Source organism: Lontra canadensis, unplaced genomic scaffold (assembly GCF_010015895.1).
Source record: "Lontra canadensis isolate GAN:19392208 unplaced genomic scaffold, GSC_riverotter_1.0 scaffold69, whole genome shotgun sequence".
Classification (NCBI taxonomy): domain Eukaryota; kingdom Metazoa; phylum Chordata; class Mammalia; order Carnivora; family Mustelidae; genus Lontra; species Lontra canadensis.
In genome coordinates, this window is record NW_022631063.1 from 8667747 (window position 1) to 8689835 (window position 22089).

Below are 22089 nucleotides of genomic sequence, written 5' to 3' on the forward strand. Positions count from 1 at the left end.
AACCAAATCCTTCAAACATATACCAAAGAAGCAATTTAAAGGAAGAAAAAATATTATATGCGTAACAAATGCCACATTATACAGTGAAAAGAAATGAGATCACAATTATGATTAAATTCTGGTATACATATCAACTAAATGAGTTAGTACACATTAATTTAAAATATAATTATGAAAACTGTAAGATGAGAACATATATGTATGAGGAAATGCAACCTAAACATTACTTTTCAATGACTCCTAAAATGAATTTTTTTAAATGAACTTTTTAACTTGTTTTTATCCCTGCCTTTCTTCTCAAAAGAAAAAATTCACCAATGCATGAACACACATACACAAATAGTAACAGCAAGTAACTTAACCAAAGTCAAACAGCTGAGAAGTGACAGAAAAAGGATATAAACCCAGATCTATAGTAAACCCATAATCCTAACCCTTATACTACACTGCCTACACACCCACTAATAAATACACATTATTAAGCACCTAGTGCACATAAACCAATCTCCTTGATACAAATAAGCACACACAAAAACAAAACACATGCCACTTTTACAAGTTTCAATGCATGCTTTAAGTGTATTTCTGCATATCAAAAGCAGTATGAAAAGCAAAATAAAGCATAAACACTGCTAATCCAAATCTAGTGCTTGGTGCTTGCTTAAATGTTGTAAACATATCTCATAAATCTGATCAACTCTCAAGCCACAAAGAATTACAAGAACTAAAATAATGAAAGTAGCAATTTTATACATCCTCTGAAATCTGCCTCTGTCAGACACACTCTACTAGAATTCAACAGTCCAGGGAGACAATCCATGAAAAACAAGTGTACTCCAGCCATAAGAGACCTTTATCCAGATAGTACTTTTTTATTCTTACCATTTAAGCAAAGAAAAAATTTAAATTTGAAAGCATTTTATTTATATGTAATAGTAATATTTAACATATAATGACCGGTTAATATACCATGAATTTCTCATTTAACTCTCACAACCTTGTGAAGTAGTTACTACTACTATCTCATCCTACAACCAAGAAAATCTACAGGTGCCTGAGGCACCTGGGTGGCTCAGTTGGTTAAGCCTCTGACTCCCAAATTTCAGCTCGGGTCATGACCTCAGGGTCAGGAGACTGAGCCCTGAGTCCTGCCTCCTGTTGGGCAGAAAGCCTACTTAAGGTTCTCTCTCCCCCTCTCCCTTACCGCCACCTCAAATAAATAAATAAAATTTTAAAAATAACAGAACCACTATATAAAAAAAGAAAGGAAGGAAGGAAGAAAAGAAAATCTACAGGTGAAACAATGAGAGGTTAGTAAATGTAGTAAATCCAAATGGAATCCAGGCCTACAAATGCATGCTTGTAACTATTACACTACACTACCTTTCTAAATCATAATGCTTTTAACATATGGTATCAATATCCAAAAACTATGTATAATGTTGTCAACTAGGCCAAAGAAGTAAGACACTAGGAAGAAAGAGAAGTAAGAGCCAAGAGTTTGCAGGATACACTTAATAAATTCCATTAGATACATGTTCAGTGTCAGGTTTGTAACCTCTCAGTTAAGTGCAAGACACTGTGTTAATAATATTGAAGTCCAGTACTTTCTAGGATGAGTTGAACCCTACCTGATTCAAAAATACAAGCTCATCTCATATGTATTTTTGATACATGAGCTGAATACAATTCTTCAAATAATAATTTGGTAACATTCATGGAAAGACCTGAAATTGTCATGCTTTTTACCCTGACAATTTCATTGAGAACGGTCTTTTAAAAAATAAAAAACAGCTTTTACTCAAAGATATTCATTATATCATTATCTATAATAGCCAAAAAATAAAATTTAAATTAAAAAGAAAAAGAAATAACCTAAATAACTACCTACAATAGCTGTATTTGTTCATCATAATCCCTTTCTCAGGAAAACTGCCACTCAACTTAATCTGCATGATCTTAAGGGGATTGTCAATCATGATTTTCTGTGGGTTCCCCAACTCACCCTAACCAGAACCATAGTGACTAACGACCTCCCAGTACTTAATCTCCCAGGTCTCAGGGATTGGTTAAGACACTGACAATTAGAAACATCGTCATCAACCCAGAACTAACTGACATATAGACATCAGGAAAGAGGCTGTTTTTCCATTGTGGTTGCACGCTAAAAAGCAATGCATTTCTCGGGGTGCCTGGGTGTCTCAGTGGGTTGGAGCCTCTGCCTTCGGCTCAGATCATGATCCCAGGGTCCTGGGACCTGGGCTCTCCGCTCAGTGGGGAGCCTGCTTCCCTTCCTCTCTCTCTCTCTGCCTACTTGTGTCTGTCAAATAAATACATACATACATACATACATACATAAGTAGCAATGTGTTTCTGGAAGCTCCAAAAAGAAGAGGCTAGAAGAACCCAGAAATGGAAACAGAGGCTCAATGACATTATTTGAGATCTTGGCTCAAAACTATTTTCAAAGCCATTCCATCCACCACACATACAATTCCCAGTTATGTGACCTAATAAATTCCTTTTTTAACTTAACAAAGCATGTGTTAAGTTTTTATCACAGGTAAGGCAAGAGAACCATGACTAATATGCTACCTACATAATGTTTAACTGAGTAAATTATATTACATCTATTCAAAGAAATACCCGTTGAGAAGCAGTATAACTGTTAAGAGCATGCACTTAGGAGCCTAGTCTGAATCCTGGCTCTGCTACATAGTCTCTATGTGTTCTTCAGTAAGTTACTTAACTTCTCTGAGCCTCAATTTCCTCATTTGTAAAACAGGGATATAATGGTGCTTATTTCACATGACTGTTGGAAGAAAATGAGTTACTATCTACAAAGTACCTAGAACATTAACAAGTATATGCATAAATGAAACATGTAAGTAAAAAAAGTAACAAAGTTGACTAAACCATATAATAACAATATTTTTTAAAAACTTGTGCCCAGAAAAAGGAAAAACTGTATTTTTAAAGAAGCAAACACACTATTTACCAAAAAGGAAAAAAAAATTGGAACATGCCTCAGATCTCATGAGAGACAGAATGAATCTGACTGGCTTCAAACAAATCCCTATGACTTTCCCCATTATCATCAGATAGGAAGCACATACCTAGTGTCAAGTGTGGAATCATGAAATCACACAATGTATCACATTTAACAATACTAGCAGATACTATTAACAGTAACACTTAAAAATCTAAATCTAGGAAAAGTTTGTCATTATCTCCAGCTAAATTAGTTTCCAAGAAAGGCACACATTTATGAGTACAACCAATTCTTAATAATCCCTTTAAATGAAAAGGAACAAATATTCTAAGTCATCCCCAAAAATCACTCACATTTGGCTTTGTAATGCATCTTTGTAGAATATAAGCATTTTTGCTTAAAAATGGGTAAACGTGTCTTCTTGATATTCCCAACATTTCAGACCTAATAATGAAGCCACACGAGAAGATTTACGCTTCATAACCTACTCCCTGGATCAGATCTTTGTATCTTTCCACACCATGTTTTGAATTCCTATTAACCTATTCAAATTCTGTCTCTCATTAGATGTACTAAATAATATATGTTACCAAGAGATTTGTTTTGTATGCAATAAAGTAATTAAAACTAAGTGCTTTAAAAATCCTTCTTAAAGATGTGCCATACTGAGCTTCAAGCCTCTTTTCCCTGCCCATGTCAAATAACAAAGATCTGCCACTAAACCACTTCAATTTTGTTCAGAGCCTTATGCACGAGGTTATACAGCCTCCACAGCTAAGTAGTAACTCTTGTCCTGACAGTGGAATATTCTTTGTTCGAATGCTAACGTTTATTTGTTATGGCTGTGGTGGGCTTATGAGGCCAAAAGAGGAAGATAAATGGCATTCTAATTTAGATTATTAAACATAAAAATAAGGTTTTTCATTAGTGTACCACTAACATTTCCCATGAAAGAACTAAACAATCTGAAAAAAATGAAATCTAAGATGTGCACAGCTGGTACAGCTTTCTAAATTGGTTTGTTTGATTTGGGACTTATTGTGTGTTGTTTTTTAATCTTATCTTCATACATATATAAAACTCATGCAAAAAATTTAACAAACTTTACAGATAAAGTGAAGGAGCCTAAAAGACTGATTAATAAATTAAAATTTATGAAGGAAAAATAACTGAGAAATTAACCAAAACCAAATTCCTCTATCTCAGGCAATATATCTTTGTGGTTAAAATGCAGACTTTGTTCAAATCTCAGCCCTAACATTCACTACTGTGATCATGGGCAAGTTTCTTCACTTCTCTGTGCTTGTTTCCTCATCTGTAAAATGAGAATAAAAATTGTACATACCTCACAGAGTTATAAGAATTAAATGAATATATATATGCAAACAATAAATTGTAGCTGTCATTGGTGCTGCAATGCATATCATGCTCTAAAATATAATTTGCTTAAGAATAAGTAAATAACATAAGAATCTTCCTGGGTCTGAAAATATGAGCACATTAAGATATGTAATCACTCCATTTTTAAGCAAATATAATAGTCCTTCAACAAAACTTTTACATCCTTTTTTTTTTTTTTTAAGATTTTATTTATTTATTTGACAGAGATCACAAGTAGGCAGAGAGGGAGGTAGAGAGAGATGAGAAGCAGGCTCCCGACTAAGCAGAGAGCCCTATGTGGGGCTCGATCCCAGAACGCTGGGACCATGACCTGAGCTGAAGGCAGAGGCTTAACCCACTGACCCACCCAGGCGCCCCTAGAGAGGACCTCCTAGTATGCACCAAGAATAGAGAAATAAACAAAAAACAGTCTCTGAATTAAAGACTTTTCCATTAGTAGGCAACATAAAAACTGTAATATAAAAGGCTGCATGATGGACCTGCTACGAAATCATGACAATCCTGTAAAACACTAAGAAACAGAGCACCTAATGGGGGCGGAGGCACTGGGGGGGCGGGGGAGGCCAAACACTCCAGAAACCTAGTTACTTTTTTCAGCATACCATACTGTCATTTATGTAATTAACACAGTTCTTAATATATTCATTACAATGTTATAGAATGTAGATCATTCTAAAAAAAAAAAAAAAAAGATCACTCAGCACACTATTTACCACGCTCATAAATAAACTTAAAATTTTATTTCATGGGGCGCCTGGGTGGCTCAGTCGTTAAGTGCCTGCCTTTGGCTCAGGTCATGATGCCAGGGTCCTGGGATGGAGCCCTGCATTGGACTCCCTACTCAGCAGGAAGCCTGCTTCTCCCTCTCCTACTCCCCCTGCTCTTGCTGTCTCTCTCCTGCTGTCAAATAAATAAATAAAATCTTAATTTTTTTTTCTTTTTCCATAATGAAGGCTATCTTCTCTTAACAAACCGAAACATAACCTTGAAAAAGTCACATTGCTTCTTCAGGAAACATTTCTTTCACCAATAAATAAAAGTTCCCAAATTTTCCTCCAGTGAGTTATATTAGGTCAAATGTCAAAAAATAGTATTTTTGAGCTGTTAAAGACCTCTGAGAGCCATGAATTCAAAACCCTTCATTTTATAGATGAAAAGAAGCCACAAAGTATAAAGAAAAAAGCACTAAGTTGAGAGTCAAAAAACTGAATTTTGGTCCCAAGTCTCTCATAGTAAAAGCCTGGGCAAATTATCTAAGTTTCCTCATCTGTAAAATGAGAGGTTTGTACTCAATTGCTTCCAAGCTTCCTTTCAGCTCTACAATTCTCATTTTAAGAAACTGAAGCAGAGAGATAAGCAACTTGCCCAAGGTTACACAGCTAGTTAATGGCAAAGCAGGGACTACATGTGAATTCCAATTATGATCAATGTACTTTCTCATCTGTACCATAAGGCTTCTCCTACTTCATAACACTATTCTTCTAAATTATTCTAAGACTTTTGAAAATTATTAATAAGCATGAAGAATTTTATGAAACTAAATGACTTATTCCTATGGCTCTTCTAGAGAAAATGAGCTCTAAATCCAAATGCAACAAGTACATGAAGTCTCAAGCTGTGTGTCACTATACTTAAATTGACCTCAACAAATATGGGAATTTATCCTTAATTCCCTAAAATCTAACCTTTTAATCCCAATTCACAGAAGAGATTACGTTCCTTATAAAATTGAAATATGAATTGTTCTAGGGGCACCTGGGTGGCTCAGTGGGTTAAAGCCTCTGCCTTCGGCTCAGGTCATGATCCCAGGGTCCTGGGATCGAGCCCCACATCAGGCTCTCTGCTCGGCAGGGAGCCTGCTTCCCCCTCTCTCTCTGTCTGACTCTCTGCCTACTTGTAATTTCTGTCTGTCAAATAAATAAATAAATCTTTAAAAAAAATGAATTGTTCTAGGTAATGATAAATATTACATAATTCTCAGAATAAGATGAGAACTAAAACTCTTCATTTTAGTTTATGTCCTGGTTATACCTCAGATGCAGTTTTAAGGTCAAAAGTAATCAAAGTAGAGACTTTCCCTTCATGTATCCTCTTTTTCAGACTCTCTAGCTTTAAAACCATTACCAAAGATTAAGCAGAGTCCTCCTGAAATTGCATAAACAATCACAAATAAAAGACTATACATGGTGATAGTTTCTCTTTCAAAACTGAAAATCAGCCCCTGCAGTATCCTAAAATTCTGTGCCCAAATATATTACAAACTCTACTAAACTGTATCACAAGCAGCATCTGATTCCCTAAAATGTCTTCAAAGCTTGTTATATTTCACAGGGAATTTAGCGAGATTTCAGGAAGACTGACATGTTGATTCCAGAAAATACTAAGAGAAAAAGCACAATAAAAAACGCAAAATAAAGCCAACAGTGGTTTCATACTAGTGACTGAAGAGAATATTCAAAATCATTCATATATATATATATAAGTATAATTTAACTACAGTATTCAGCTATTTTCAAAAAAAACCCACAGAATGTTTACATTTTCAAAGGGTGTGGGACCTGAAGTCACTTAATCCAAGAGCATCCAAAATAAGAATCTCTGCCCCACCCGAAAATGTCCCGGTAGACGCTTTTAATTCTTATCACTTTATACTCTTGTTTTTTTGTTAGTTAACATATAGTGCTATGTTGGTTTCTGGAATCGCTCAATAAAAGCAGTTTTTTCCACTGCTGGACAAGTCTAGCTGCTATACACTTGTTACATTCTGGTCAACAAACTATACTGAATTACATCTGTGCCTTTCTTTCACCTGACGGTCTACATTCTATAACAGCAGAATGCATCTACTGTCTCTGCTATTTATATTTTTGAAACACCTGAAGACAGCTGTCATGCTTCCCACCCTTTCAGTGGTCTCATCTTAGGCTATAAATGTATGGTCCACAGATCTCTTCTGGGTCTTGGAGACAATTCTGAAATACAATGTACTCCCATACCGTAAGTAACATTTTTTTTTTTAAACCTGCCACTTGTCAAATTTTGGTGTAGTATCAGAGTACACGTACAATTTCTAAAAGAACTATTAAAATACATCAAGTTTTCTAACTACATATCTATGTGAAGCTGGAGTCTCTTCACAGTATCTCAGTCAAAATAAATCACAAGAGACTAAAAGCAGAAGCCAACTCCAGCTGTCTGATAAGTCAGAAATTAAAGTGCTACAAAAATATTAAACGCTACTACTAGTCTCACTAAAGTTTTTGTTTTAGAATTTTCATTCATTTAAAAATTTGGTAAAAGTTACCAGTTTATTATTTTTAGGTAAGTTAATAACTTTGAAATTATTTCTAAAACAGTAAATATCAATAGACATAACCATATAAAATCTCTGTAGAGTCCTCAGTAATATTTAAGAGAATAAAGTGTTCCTGAGACCAAAAAACGTGTTTCCCAGGGGCAGATTCCCAGACAGCTAACTATATTCTAGGATTCCCTCCTTTCTCCTCTGATGCGTAAAAAGTGCTTCTATAAAGGAGGCATCTACCATGGATCTATTCATAAGCTAAAATCCTTAAACATAAAACCCTGTCCTCCTCCAACTAGTGACTTCAAGAAACTAAAAGGTCATCTGGTATACCTTTACTTTTAACAACTCCCTACAGGTATCACTCAATCATCCAAATGATGCAGTCTGTAAACATGAAAACACAGCAACAGTTTACCCTGTGACATTATCTTTTTAACCAAACTACTTTCACTGTTTACATAAAAGTAAGCAAATTATTCAGATCTGGTAAGATGAAACAAAAGAAAATGCAAATCTTCTGTATAATCATTTGATTCTTAGCAATAACTAATAAAAAAGTACCCATGTACTGATAGGCCAAAAAAACCAAACAAACAAACAAACCCATCTGCTCATCTAGACAATATGACACTGGGTTCCTAGGTCTCAGTAAAGCAAAACTGACCTCTATTTGGAAATTTACTCAATTTCTTAACTTCCCAAATCTCCTTACAGGATTTTTAAAGCTAAAATGGGATAGAGATCACAGGTTTAAAAGATCCAACATGAAACTTAGAGCTATACTGCTGAGCACCTCTCAGGGAACTGCAAGACTGATAAAGGAAAAGCTTCAGGACTCAGGAAAAGAAGTTGTCTACACTGTATCACAGATATTCCTAAATTCCAACAAATTCCTAAATCTTTTAATATTTAAAAATGTATTTTATTTGTAATCAAGTAAAACTATATTAAGATGAGAATGGGAATAGGGGAGAAAGGAAGAAAGGCAAAATATGCAGCATTGAAAATAATCAATTAGATTTTTGGCTTCAAATACATCAAAACTTCAAAATAATTAATTTTTACAGGTATATGATACATCTTCAAAAATAGCCCATTTTCTTTCCTTTTTTTTTTTTTTTTAAGATTTTTATTTATTTGACAGAGATCACAAGTAGGCAGAGAGGCAGGCAGAGAGAGGGGGAAGCAGGCTCCCTATTGAGCAGAGAGCCCGATGCAGGACTTGATCCCAGGACCCTGAGATCATGACCTGAGCCGAAGGCAGAGGTTAAACCCACTGAGCCACCCAGGTGCCCCAAAAATAGCCCATTTTCAAAGTTAAGTTTGCTTAAAAGCAGTTTATCACACAACTTTAAAATACATGTACATATACATATATGTGCCTTTTAAGTTTTTCTATTATATATTACATTAAATTGCTTCAATTTTTCACAAAGTTTGTTCCCACCTTGATACATATAATCACATTCCACTAATATTAACTATTACTATTAACAGTCACCGTAAGTCCAACGCTCTTTCAACTTCCATCAATTTATGTAATACTAATATGTATACATACAAAAGATGCTAAACACTTGTTAAAATGAAAACTGGGATCTCACTCAATAGAAAATGTCTCCATCATTATGTCTAAGGTTTCATACATGCAATTCCTGTTAGCATTAATGATATATGAAGCTGTATCTTCAAGATAAATATATATAACCCTAGAGAAAATTAACAGTTTTAACTTACATACTGGTTGGTCAAAAATATATTACTGTGGCCACAGAGGGACTTGGTGAAATACCACAATCACAAAAACATGTCTTACTTCAGTAACAAAAGATTTACTAATTTACTTTACATAAAAGTCTACTATAATCCAAACTTCTAGAAAGAATTCTGTTTATTTGGAAGTCCAAGCTAATTTATTCTAACCCCTAAGAATTTTCAATCATCAGGAAAGCTGAAGAATAGTAGAGAAGGTTTTTTTTAATTTTTAATTTTTTATTAACATATAATTTATTATTAGCCCCAGGGGTACAGGTCTGTGAATCGTCAGGCTTACACACTTCACAGCACTCACCACAGCACATACCCTCCCCAATGTCCATAACCCAACCACCCTCTCCCTACCCCGCCCCACAACCCTCAGTTTGTTTTGTGAGATTAAGAGTTTCTTATGGTTTGTCTTACAGAAGTTTTTTTTTTTTTTAACTACAATTGAAGTAACCTCAAAAACTCACAATCTAGACTTTGCAGCCCCAAATTACTAATAGTGATAGTTGATGTTACAGATGAACAATTCAACACTATGTCCTCAGTATCTAGTACAGTCCCTGGGTCACAGAAATGGCTCAATAAATATCTGAGAAACGAAAGAATGAAAAAAAAAAAAAAAGATAAAGCCTTTAAAAAAAGACGGGCTTTTCTAAGACCATCATTTACCACTGCTCATTACACTACCCCTGATAACACTATCATTAAGCATCTTAATAAAACTACAAAAATAGAAGCTTGCTAAAAGCACCAACTGCTCTATGTACAAAATAGATTTTGAAACATTTACAAATTTTCAAGTGCAAAAAGAAAAATCGCCAGATGCACTAAATTTGAATTAATCAATAAATAAACTTTTATCTTCTAATAATCAGAACTCAGTGTTGAGGGTGAGATGGAAAAGGGGAAAAATGTCTGTCAGTGCACTCAGCATGTTTAATGGATGCCATAAATCAAACCTTTCCATGAATTTTCTGGAGCAAATTCATGCCAATCTTTGAGCCTATTGTCACTTTCACACATGCTCACAGGAACAAAATGACAAAGAATGCTATGCCTGAACCACCAGATTCAGGGCACAAAACACTTGATTTACAATTGTCAAGGCTGGGTAGTAAATATTGAGAGATATTTTAAAAATAAATTAACCCCACCATTTCCTACATAAATCAAAGCTCCTGGTTTCTTTGAAGGATTCATCACTCTTGGACTTCCAGACGTTTTTTGAAAATGTGGCTACAGTCTCCTTGTGAGACACAACTGGGAGTGAACAACCCATTTACCAATTGCTGATGAATACCGCTGAACGTTTTCCCAGACAAAAGAGCGTTAAACGCGATTCCATGCATATTTATTCTTCCTTCATAAATGCGTGTTCTCCCAAATTTCATTTTATGTCGTATACTTAAAGTTAAATACAGCAAGTTGAAATTTTAGTCAAAAAGCACTCCTGCGTCTTACTAGCTGTGTAACTGCTACATCTGGTGGCAGCACACTTGCATGCAAGAAACCAGAAAACTTAGAAAACAATTGTAACCGATCTGGTGCGTGTTTGCATTAACCTTTACGCCGATATTTCCCACAAAACCCACGACCCTGTCAGAGAACAGTAGCCTACTTGCAGAAGAGAGAGAACGCACAAACACGCAGGAGGTGATGGCGAAGGAGAGAAAGTTGCAGCCATCTGGAGGGGGTGGTTTTAAAAGCCTGCCCACGAGTCAGTCTGTCGTTCAAATTGATCTAAAGGGCCAGGCAGGGGATCAAAGTCGGCTTTGATAATTTAAGCGACGCTCCCGAAAGGGCAGGGACCCTGCTAGCGAGGGCATCCTCCAGGTCCCGGGCTGCAAAGCTCGCAAAGCGGGGACCGCCTCTATGGGAGGAGTGCGCGAGGGAAGGGGAGGGGGCTCAAGGATGAATGCTTCAACCAGAGGGAAAACCCACCAGAGACCGGAGGCCAGGAGGTTAAGAGTACTGAGTGTACTAGCAAATGGAGCAGAAAGGGGCTGGCGTCCGGGGGGGAGGCTTCCCAGCCTAGCAGTATTGGCTCTTAGGAACCCCATACGAGTCTGCGCGCCTCGCCCCGTCCCCTCCAGCGCGCACCCCCTCGTCCGTCGCCGCCGCCACCCGCGAACCACCACCCACAGCCAGCGCACCACCTCCCGGGAGCCGGGCGGCCTCGCGTCCACCCCGCCACCATCCCCCACCCTGGGGTCGGGGGAAGAGACCCGGGGGGCGCGGGGGCTACCGCGCGGGAGAGGAAGCCCGCGAGCGGGCGCGACGGCGCTTACCTTCCCTGGGCCTCCCGGATGGCGGCGTGTGATTCAGCAGGGACCTGGCCGCCGCCGCCGAGCCCGGGGTTGGAGACGTGGAGAGCTGGGACCAAGATGGCGGCCCCTCCAAACTTCCACTGCTACTTTGGACACTCATCAAGCTACTTTCTGGGAACCCGACTCCCCCCCTGCGACGGCAGCGGCGGCAACGGCACCGGCACCCGCCTCCGTCATGGCGGGGGCCGCGCTGAGGGCGAGCGAGGGAGCAAGGGCTGGGAGGGGAGAGTCAAGGGGATGGGGGAGGAAATCGAGAAGGGGGAGGTAGGGAGGGAAGAGGTGAGGGGAGGAGAGGGGACGGGGAGGAGGAAAAGGGGGAGAAGCGAGGGAGCAGGCGGGTGCGCCGGGGAAGAGGCGGAGGGAAGAAGCGCGGCGGCGGAGGCGTCGAGGGGGCGCCCTCCGAAGTGCAGGCGGAGTGCGGGCTGCGCCGGCTGAGGAGACTTCCGCGAGCGGAACCTGCCGGCACCTCTGCAGTGCGTCGGCCCCCGGCGTCGCCTGGGTGGCGGCGGCGGGCGGTGGGTGGCGGCTGAGGCGGCGGGGTAACCTCTGCATCAGTTACAGGCGGCGGCGGCGTCACGCGCCGCCTGTGCAAACACTATCGCGAGGCTCCTGCGCCTCCGGTAGCGGCGGCGGCGGCGGCGGCCGCGGGAGCAGGCATGGGGGAGGGACCTGCCAGGGGTTGGGGGCGGGGGGGTTGTGGAGAGGGAGCCAGCGCGCGAGGGAGGGAGGAGACGCGGGAGCCGGGCGCCCCTGGCGCACCCGCGGATTGCAGCGCGGCGCGGGAGCGGGGGGCTGGCCGACTCGCGTACGCGGGGGCCGCCACCCCGGGCCGGCCGGAGGGAGGCGCACCCCGCACGCGCCCCCGCCGCGTCGCTCGGGCTCCGGTTCCCGCTCCGCTGCCACCTGACTCCCCCGCCCCCACCTCCCGCGGAAGCGCGCCTGGCTCCCGACCTAGACCCAGCCTGGGGAGAAATGCTTTTGCTCTCGCCGGGCTGTCGTTCTCAGGAGTTCGAGGTGATCATTTCTCAAAATGGAACTGAAAAGTTGAGAGTTGCTTCTTTTTTGCCCCTCTGTACCGTGCAAAAAAACCCCTGCGTGCGTCTCCCCGTCTGCAGAATGGGAGTGATTACCGAATAAAAGAGCTAAGAAACTAAGTTGGGGGCGAAGGTGGGTGAAAATAAAAACTTTGAATGTTTTCAAAAGAGAGAACGAATCTTTACCGGTGTGGTGTACTCTGTGTGTGGTATAGCAGTTCTTTTAAAAATAAATAAATAAATAAAAATAAATTGACAATCTAAATAGAAAATTTTTATTAACTCACATATTTAAGGAAACTATCCCGTGTTCATCTTGTGGAAGAGGGTATGGTTTCTAGAAAGTTCCAATTTGTTTCCATGCCACTGCTGAGTCCTGGCTAGAAAATCCCAAGGAAAATTACAGCATTTGCTAAAATTTATAGATAAAGTGTAGCTTTCTACACACCCACACATGTAAGACACACCAGGGATTGGGCATCTTGTTCATAAAAGAGCAGTCTAATAGTTCAGGGAAAATACAGCAAGGTTATTGCTCTCTAAAAAAAAAACCAAAAAACAAATTGAATAGAACACTAAACAGATTATGATATAGAGCAACTGCATAGACAGGAGGAAATGGTATGATTACCAGGGGAACAAAAATGTCATTTCTATTTTTTATTTTTATGACTTCGCATTTCTCACAGTAATGTTGTGTTCAGATAAACTATCATACTAGAATAGAACCTTGGTTGTCAGTTATCTCCAGAAGTAATTTTAGGTTTCTTATGCTTCAGATTCTTTAGTGAGTATTTAGTCATGTTCTGCTTTTCAAACTAAAAGGCAGAACTCACAAATTAAACAATTTTTGTGAAGTGTAACTGACATACAATAAACACATATTTAAAGTGTACAGTATGTATGTTTTGATGTGTATACAACCATGAAGCCAATTCTACAATCAAGATAATGAATATGTCCATCAGTCTCCACAGTTTCCTCTACCCTGTTGATGTTCTCTTACACTCCAACCCCTTCCCCAAGTAACCACACATCTGCTTTCTGTCTTTTAGTTTGCATTTTCCAGAATTTTAAATAAATGGAATCGTACAGTCTGTACTTGTCTAGCTTCTTTTTCTCAACGTATCTGAGTTTCATCTACATTGTTGCACTTCATGGTTTTTTGTTTTTGTTTTTGTTTTTTTTTATTGCCTAGTATTCCATTGTATGAATATACCATCTTGGTTGATCCATGCACCTGCTGATGAACAATTGCACTGTTGCCACATTCAGGGTATTACTGATAGTGCTACTGTGAACTCTCCCTCCTGTAGAAGTGTTTGTGTGGACATTTGCTTTCTTTTCTCTTGGATACATACCTAGGACCTTAATATTCAACTTTTATACCAAAGTACATGAACTCTAAAGGGAAGCAGAGTTTCTCTAAAAAACATGTAGGTAAATGTATGATCTTTCTGTATTTTAAGACTAAGCTTAGCTGATTGTGGTGAGATGAGCAAAACACAGAGGAAGTCAAGACACCTGGGTATTAGTCTCAGCAGGTAACAATCCCTCTTGATTCAATTTCCTCACCTGTGAAAAAGAGGTTAGTGTCGCTAGGTGGTCTCTAAAGGGCCTTCCAATGCCTAAACTTCATACAGAGCTTAGCTCCTCTATGGTAGTAAACAAAACCCAACCAAAGAGATTTGATGGTAGGTTATCTTCCTCCCAGCCTTCTCCACAGCTTCAAGTTATCTTTACACCAACCAGGTGCCTTAGCCTGAAAATGGAATACCATGCCATCATTTAAAATCAGGTTTTCAAAGAATACTGAAATAGATGATAAAATGTTCACACTGTAGTAAGTGAAAAGGTATGACCCCAATTTGTGTATAAGCATACATAAAAATGACTCCAAGGTTATACCCCAAACAGCTAATTCTAGCTAGCCTTGGGCTGTGAGATTAGATCATTATTCTTTGCTCCTTTATGATTTTCTAAACTTGGAAAATGGATCATTTTTAAGTAATTAAATCTAAAATCATACAAACCTGTAATTTTATGAAATGATTATGATAGATGAAAACTTCAAGGGTGAATAGAGGCTTCCACATCTTGCACATCAACTAGTATACAGGGATTCAAAAATTGTTTGATAGAGATATATGGGATGACTAGAGTGATGACCTGAACAATAGGACAAGGTACAAAACAGTCAGGAGAGTCCGGATTCAGACAGCAAGGAACACCTGCCACTATGGGGAAGGAGAAATGAAGGAAAAAAAAAAAAAAGCAAGGAAAGATCATTGAAAGGGGGGTTTAGGCAAGGTTCTTTGCGAAATATTCCCAGAGGGACGGCCAGCATGAGAACACAGGAGTAAACTGAGTAAGTAAAAGGAGAATGCAGTAAACCTGCCCAGAAACAATCACGATGAGCTGGGGAAAATGTTCCTTCCGTGAATTGAGTGCTCCATGAAGACAGACTCAAACCTTTAGTACCATGCTTGGCACAGACCAAGGACTCCATCAGTGTTTGTGGAATGAGTGAATGAATGATGAAGATCAGTGAACTGGGATACAGGTGAGGGAACAATGCAGGAAAAAAGGTCTTGAAGGGTTTCCTGACAGATCATATACAAAAGAGAGTATCTGAGCCCTAACCTATACCCTGATCATAATTTACAACTATGTTTATTAGACTCCATTTATATATATAATAGTAAAAATATTTGCAAGTCAAGACAATACTATAGAAACAATCAATACACTTTATACCTCTTACCATTTGATTCCTTCTAAATATGAGGAAATAATTAATGCCTAAGTTCCTTTACCCCAAACCAACCAGAAATGAGCCTAGAGGATGGATGGTGTCCTTTGTAAGTATGCCCCCAAACAGTGGGTGCTAGAGCCAGTTCCTATGGCCCAGAGAGCAGACTGTGTACATCACTTAGTTCGGTGATGTCACACTGGTAGCTTGAAATCAGTATTTACAACTCCAAAGTCATCAAAAGCTACAAATCAGGGCTCCCTCACCGGCATACCGCTGCTCCCATAGCGCATACATCATTTCCTTGCTGTCCATTTCCCTGCCTTGGCTAAAAGCCTAGGAGGACAAGGACGTTGTCTGTCATGTTTATAGTTGTATTCCCAACGTCTAGCACCTGCCTGGCATCAAGTTGATGCAGTATACATATTGGTTGAGCCAATTAATTACCTGCATACTGGTTAGCAAGTGCTTGAGCCTCTGAGCTAACAACCAGGCTGGCCATGCTGGCAGAGGAAGAAAGGACCAAATATCCTGCCACCCCCTCACACCGTTGGCCAATGTTTGTGATTTGGTAAAGTTTACTGACCTTGTTAGGGTTGCCAGATGAAATATAATTTTGCATGGTCCATACGGACACTAAAAAGTATTGGTTATTTATGGGAAATTCAAATTCAGCTGAGCATCCTGTATTTTATTTATTAAATCTGGCAATCCTGGCCCTTTTGAACTAAGCAGAAAATTGTTAATGAGTTATTACCTAGTAAAATTGAATACTATGACCTGGAAATTCCATTCCACCCAAAGAATATGTCCTACAGGAATTCTTGTTCATGAGCTATAGGACATAAGAACAAGAATGTCCATACTAGCCAAAAACTGGAAACCACCCAAATGTGCATTGACAAGAGAATGGATAAGTAAACAGTTACGTATATTCGCACAATGGGATGCTACTCAACAATTAAAATGCTCACAAGCATAATGCTGATTTAAAAGGACAAATTAAAGAAGGATGTAATCTGTTTGACTCCATGTGAAAATACTCAAAACCAATCAAACTAATAAGCTGTTTAGGAATGGAGACATGGCAAAACCCGGAAGAAAAAAGGAAAGGGGTTGAGAAGTCAAAATCAGAGTGATTACTTCTGTCAGGGAGAAGGGGGGAACTGACAGGGGCTTCAAAAGCATCAATAAAGTGCTACTTGTTAAGTTGGATGGGAGGATGGAGATATGTTTGTCTTATTCTTTTTTTTTTAATATTTTATTTATTTATTTGACAGAGAGAGATCACAAGTAGACAGAGAGGCAGGCAGAGAGAGAGAGAGAGAGAGAGAAGCAGGCTCCCTGCTGAGCAGAGAGCCCGATGCGGGACTCGATTCCAGGACCCTGAGATCATGACCTGAGCCGAAGGCAGTGGCTTAACCCACTGAGCCACCCAGGCGCCCCTGTTTGTCTTATTCTTTTTCTTTAAGTTACTCGTGTGTAAGATGTACTCTTATTACATACGAAATACTTTCTTACAAATGTTTAAGGTATGAAGAAAGCTGTGGCTTCTTTACCAGACTGAACTTAGATGCCCTCCTTGTCTCCTCTGCTTGGACTCATCCCCAGATTTGATTTCTTTCTTTGTCCAAATGTATGCACACAGATGGGAGCTCTAAAGATGCCTGTCCTACCATTGCAACATGCCACCTCAAAAGTCTTTTTGGTAGATGCTTAGACAAATGACTCCATCACATTGGATTATGAAGAATTCTCACTTCACTGAGTTTGTTCATACTGTGCTGCACAATTCACAAAGCTTGAAGATTTTGGTGTCCATATTCCCGCAGAGATGGTTCCAAGGTTTTGTACATAATATGCCAGGTTATACTTTCTCTGCTCCCCGTAGCATTGGAAATGGTTTCTTTCAGGTTTATCAACTCATGGGGGAGAAGGGTTGATCCATACCTAACAAAACTGGAATTACTAGATTCTCAGATTTGATTCATTTCGCCAGAGGTTAAAAAATCGTAATCAACTTCAGTGCAATATTACCTCCCCGGAGTGTACTAGAAGCTGTCCTCCAAGGACATGAGTATTACAACATGTTTACAAAAACAAAGTACAACAAGCAAACAGTGCTCATACAGCAGATTTAAAATCAACAATATATCTCTTAACAAAGCAGTCTACTAGAAAAGTAATTAAGAAAAATATAAAACCAAGAAGTCTAGTGTTCCACTTCACTCATTCTAAGTTTTACTGATTAAATAGAAATATAAATTCATCACATTAGAGGGAAGATGAAAGATTTCCAAAACCTAACACTGAACTCTGTTTCTGCAACATGAAATTTTTTTGTAAGCACAGAAACTGCTGTTACTTTTTAAAAAATTAATACCGTTCTTGATTTTTGACAATATTTTTCCAAGGACACAATTTAAAGGCTTTCAAAATCACTTAATGCTCTTCTGGGAAATATAAAGTGCTAACTCTTTCTTAATTATATACATGACAAAAATAAGTGGGGATGTCTATAACCTCATACATATTTAGAAACTTTGAAAAATATAGAAATGTCAAGTATTGATGAGCATTACTTCCCCCTTCAAAAAGGAGTAAAAATGCCACCATAAAGCAAGTGGAGGTTTTCTGAGATGCAAGTAATATTCTGTTTCTTAAACCAGGTGCTAGTTAGAAGTGTATGTTAAACAATTTGTGAAAATTCATCAAACTGTATACTTACAATAAAAAGTTAGACAAAATGTAAAACAACAACAACAAAAATAACCCTGGCATTTGTGATTAAAAGTAAATACATATACACATAAATACATATACACAAGGGGAAATAAATTTGTTTAATGAGACAATGAAAAGGAGTTGTTGTTTTTGTTTTTGTTTTTAAAGGAAAATGTTGTTAATATGAGGGGAGATGAATGGTGGTTTCTTATGGGAAGAGATTAAGAAAATGAGATCTTAAAATCCATATACATACAATGAAATTTCTAGAAGTGCCACTATGAGAAAATCCTCAAGTAAACATCTACTTCACTATTGCTCATTTCTTACTTGGTAAAGAAAGTTGTTTGGCAACGTTTGATGACCTGTACATCCATCAGTAAAAACAGTTATGGACTGATAAACATTCATTTCAGGAAATACTTGTTGAGCACCTATCCTGCGTAAAGCAATTTGCCAGGTGCCGTGGGAGTACAGAGGTGAGTCAGACATGGAGCTTAGAGGTGAAAGCAAAGAAGAGTCAGGAAAATGACTACCAGCCAAAGAAAAATGATCCATACCAGAGGTAAAGTATAAGTAAATGGGAGAATGAAGAGGCAGGAGAGATCACACTTGAGGGCCCCTAAAAGAGTAGCAATTTTATCTGGGTCTTCAAGGGCACCAAAAAGTGATCTAAATTATTTCCTTTTTAAGATTCAAAATTTAACTATCAGAATCTGGATCTATTCCACAAACTTAAGGCTCTCTTCCTCTTCTTCTTCTTTTTTTCTTGTAGTCTTAAACTTTTAGTTCAATCTTCACTTTTTTCCCTTTGGTTTCCTGTTTAGAAGCCGCTACATACTTTCCAATCCCTTGTAGAACTGCATCTTGTAATTTAGCATTCTCTTTGCTCTATGGCTTGGGATGGGTTGAGAGAGAACAGGAACACTAGTAACAAGAGTAAATTTCCCCAGTGAAATGAAGTCATCTATTGCTTGACATGCAGAAGAGAAGTCTTCCACTGAAGTCAAAAGCATTACTTACATTGGTAATCAACAAAAAAGCATATAGGAACATTCTCCCATAAATTGACACAATTTGATGAATCATAAAATCATGAATCACTGAATCATAAAAAAAAAAACCTCATGATTTGGAAGATAGGGGTTGGAAAGAATTGGTGGAGATATCTAAAACAGATGTTAGCTACAGACATAAATTAATATAAACATGAATAATGAGAGATGAATTGGTACTAAGTCTAAAATGCTAACTGAACTGTAGTAAAAAATAATTATATTGAGATTTTGTTTATAATGATAGGATTTCTTTTGGGAGGCCATTTAGCAATATGGATCAAGAATCTTTTTTAAAAAATTATTCCTGGGGCACATGGGTGGCTCAGCTGATTAAGTGTCAGACTTGATTTTGGCTCAGGTCTCCCTACCAGGGTCCTGAGATGGAGCCCCTCCTAGGGCTCCCTGCACTAATTTCATTCTAGGAATCTGTGGTAAGAAAATCATCTTTTTTTTTTTTTTTTGGAAGGTTTATTCATTGAGTTTTGTGGGGGGAAAGGGAGTGCAGAGGGGTAGAAAAAAAGTCTTAAGTTGACTCCGTGCTGAGTGAAGAGCCCCCACCCCCCAACACCCTCCACACCCCATCTGGCAGCTGGATCTCACAACCCTGAGATCAGGACCTGAGCTGAAACCAAGAATCCCACCCCTAACCAACTGCACAACCCAGGTGCCCCCTCTAAGAAAACAGTCTTAAATTAGAAAGAAAAAAAAAAGTGAGGTTTTTCTTTATGCACAAAGATGATCTTTCAACATTATCTATAATAATAAAAAATTGAAAATAACCTATGTATAATAATAAAGGTATGTAATAACTTATGGCTCATCTACTTTATAGAATATAATAAAGTCATTAAAATGATTGTGAAGGGGTGCCTGGGTAGCCCAGTCGATTAAGTGTCCAACTCTTGGTTTTGGCTCAGGTCATGATCTCAGGGTCATGAGACTGAGTCCCACCTCCTGCTCCACGCTCAGCAGAGAGTCTGCTTAGGGCACCCTCTCCTTGTGCCCCTCCCCCCTCAGATAAATAAATAATTGCTTAATAAAAAAAAAATTGTGAACATTTTACAATAACCAAGAACAACCAATTCACTGATTACAGTGAATAAAGCAGTATATGTAGTCTCGATCATATAAAATGTGCATAGTAAAAAAATTGAAAGGAAGTACACTAAAGTATTAACAGCAGTTGTCTTGGTGTGATACAATGATGGCAGATTTTTGTGGCTGGCTTTGTCCTATTATCCAAATGCTTTACAGGAATAACAATTACTTTATGAGGAAAAAATAACCTGTATGTTTTCAAATGACTGGATTTACTACCCCAGATTAATAAAGAGCAACAAAAGGAAGAATTAACAGGAGATGGGGTGGGATGGAATGTTTGGTGCCTTCTTTCCCATAGAGCTTCCAAGTGTTATTGTTTGACTTTGTATTGGCACAATTAAACAAATGTAGATTTTAAAAGTATTTGTTTAAAATTCTCAGGAATCTACCAGCAGAATCAGAGGAATGTCAACCTTCTAAAATCACAGTAGAAAATAAGAGCAAACAAATTAAGTCTGCAGAGCAAATGACAAAACTGAAAAGAAACAGCATGCGCACATGAAAACAAAGGCACAGAAACGGCAATAGAGAGACTAAGCATTGTAAGTTCAGTTATTAAATTTAGATTCCCTATTAATAGAAAAAGCTACTCAGAATGTGTTAAAAATTAAAATCCAATACTTTGCTGCTTATAAAAAATACATCTAAATAAAATAACACAAAAAGACTAGAAAGGAAAGGATGGGTAAAAATGTAATAAGCAAGCTTGCAATGTATTAGAGATAGCATTATTGAGTTAAAATAAAATTCAAGGCAAGAAATCTTAAAGGTTATTTTGATTTAATACAAACACTAAATACTCCTTGTGCGTGTGCCATAGACATCAGCAATTCATAAAGTGGAAAATACAATTTGTTAATTTTGGGAATGTGGTGGAACCACTACCTCTCCACCCTGAGCACAAGGGAAAACCATTTCTGGGTTCCTTTCAGGGACAGTGGGCCATGTTACCAGGTAGAGACAATAGAACATGAGCAAAAGTCGGATGTGTCCCATCCAGGATTTGAGAGTCTGTGTGCCACCATCACACTCTTCTCTTTTAATAGGGATCACAGAAGCCACATAATAATGTGAAGCCACAAGATGAAAGTGACCTGGATCTCCCAGTCACTGCAGGGAGACCAGCTGCCTTAGAAGTTGGCCCACTGGCACTGGACTTTGGATGAAGAAAAAAAAAAACCTATGGTGTTTTATGTGTCTGAAATTTGGTGCTTTAGTCGCTATCTATAGCCTGTTCTGTCTTAATTAATACAATAGAAAAATGTCAAACTGCCCAAACAACCAAAAAATTCAAATTAAAGAGGTACCACTTTCCATATGTTAAACTGGAAAAATAACAATAACAACAACAAAAATTAAAATATTAATATCCAGGGCAATGGGAGAAAGGATAATATTTTCTTTCCCTTTCTTTTTTTTTTTCTTTTCTTTTTTTAAGTAAGCTCTACGCCCAATGTGGGACTTGAACTCACAACCCTGAGGTCAAGAGTCATGTGCACTACCAACTGAGCTGGCCAGGTGCCCCAAGGATAATCTTTTCAATAAATTAGGCTGTCAAATGGATATCCACATGAAAAATAAATGCCAGATAGATTATAGATCTAAATATGAAAATAAAAAATAAAGCTC

The 22089-nt window shown here is 38.6% G+C and overlaps 1 protein-coding gene across 2 annotated transcripts in view; it reads right to left on the reverse strand.

Moving 5' to 3' along the window:
- Positions 1 to 12014, reverse strand: part of TLK1 (tousled like kinase 1) — a 139599-nt gene extending 127585 nt beyond the window's left edge. For both annotated transcript variants that reach the window (XM_032880435.1, XM_032880436.1), the window contains exon 1: positions 11753 to 12014. In XM_032880435.1, the coding sequence (XP_032736326.1) occupies positions 11753 to 11891 (139 nt within the window). In that variant the 5' untranslated portion in view covers positions 11892 to 12014. The remainder of the gene's footprint in view (positions 1 to 11752) is intronic.
- Between the last annotated feature and the right edge of the window lie 10075 nt (positions 12015 to 22089).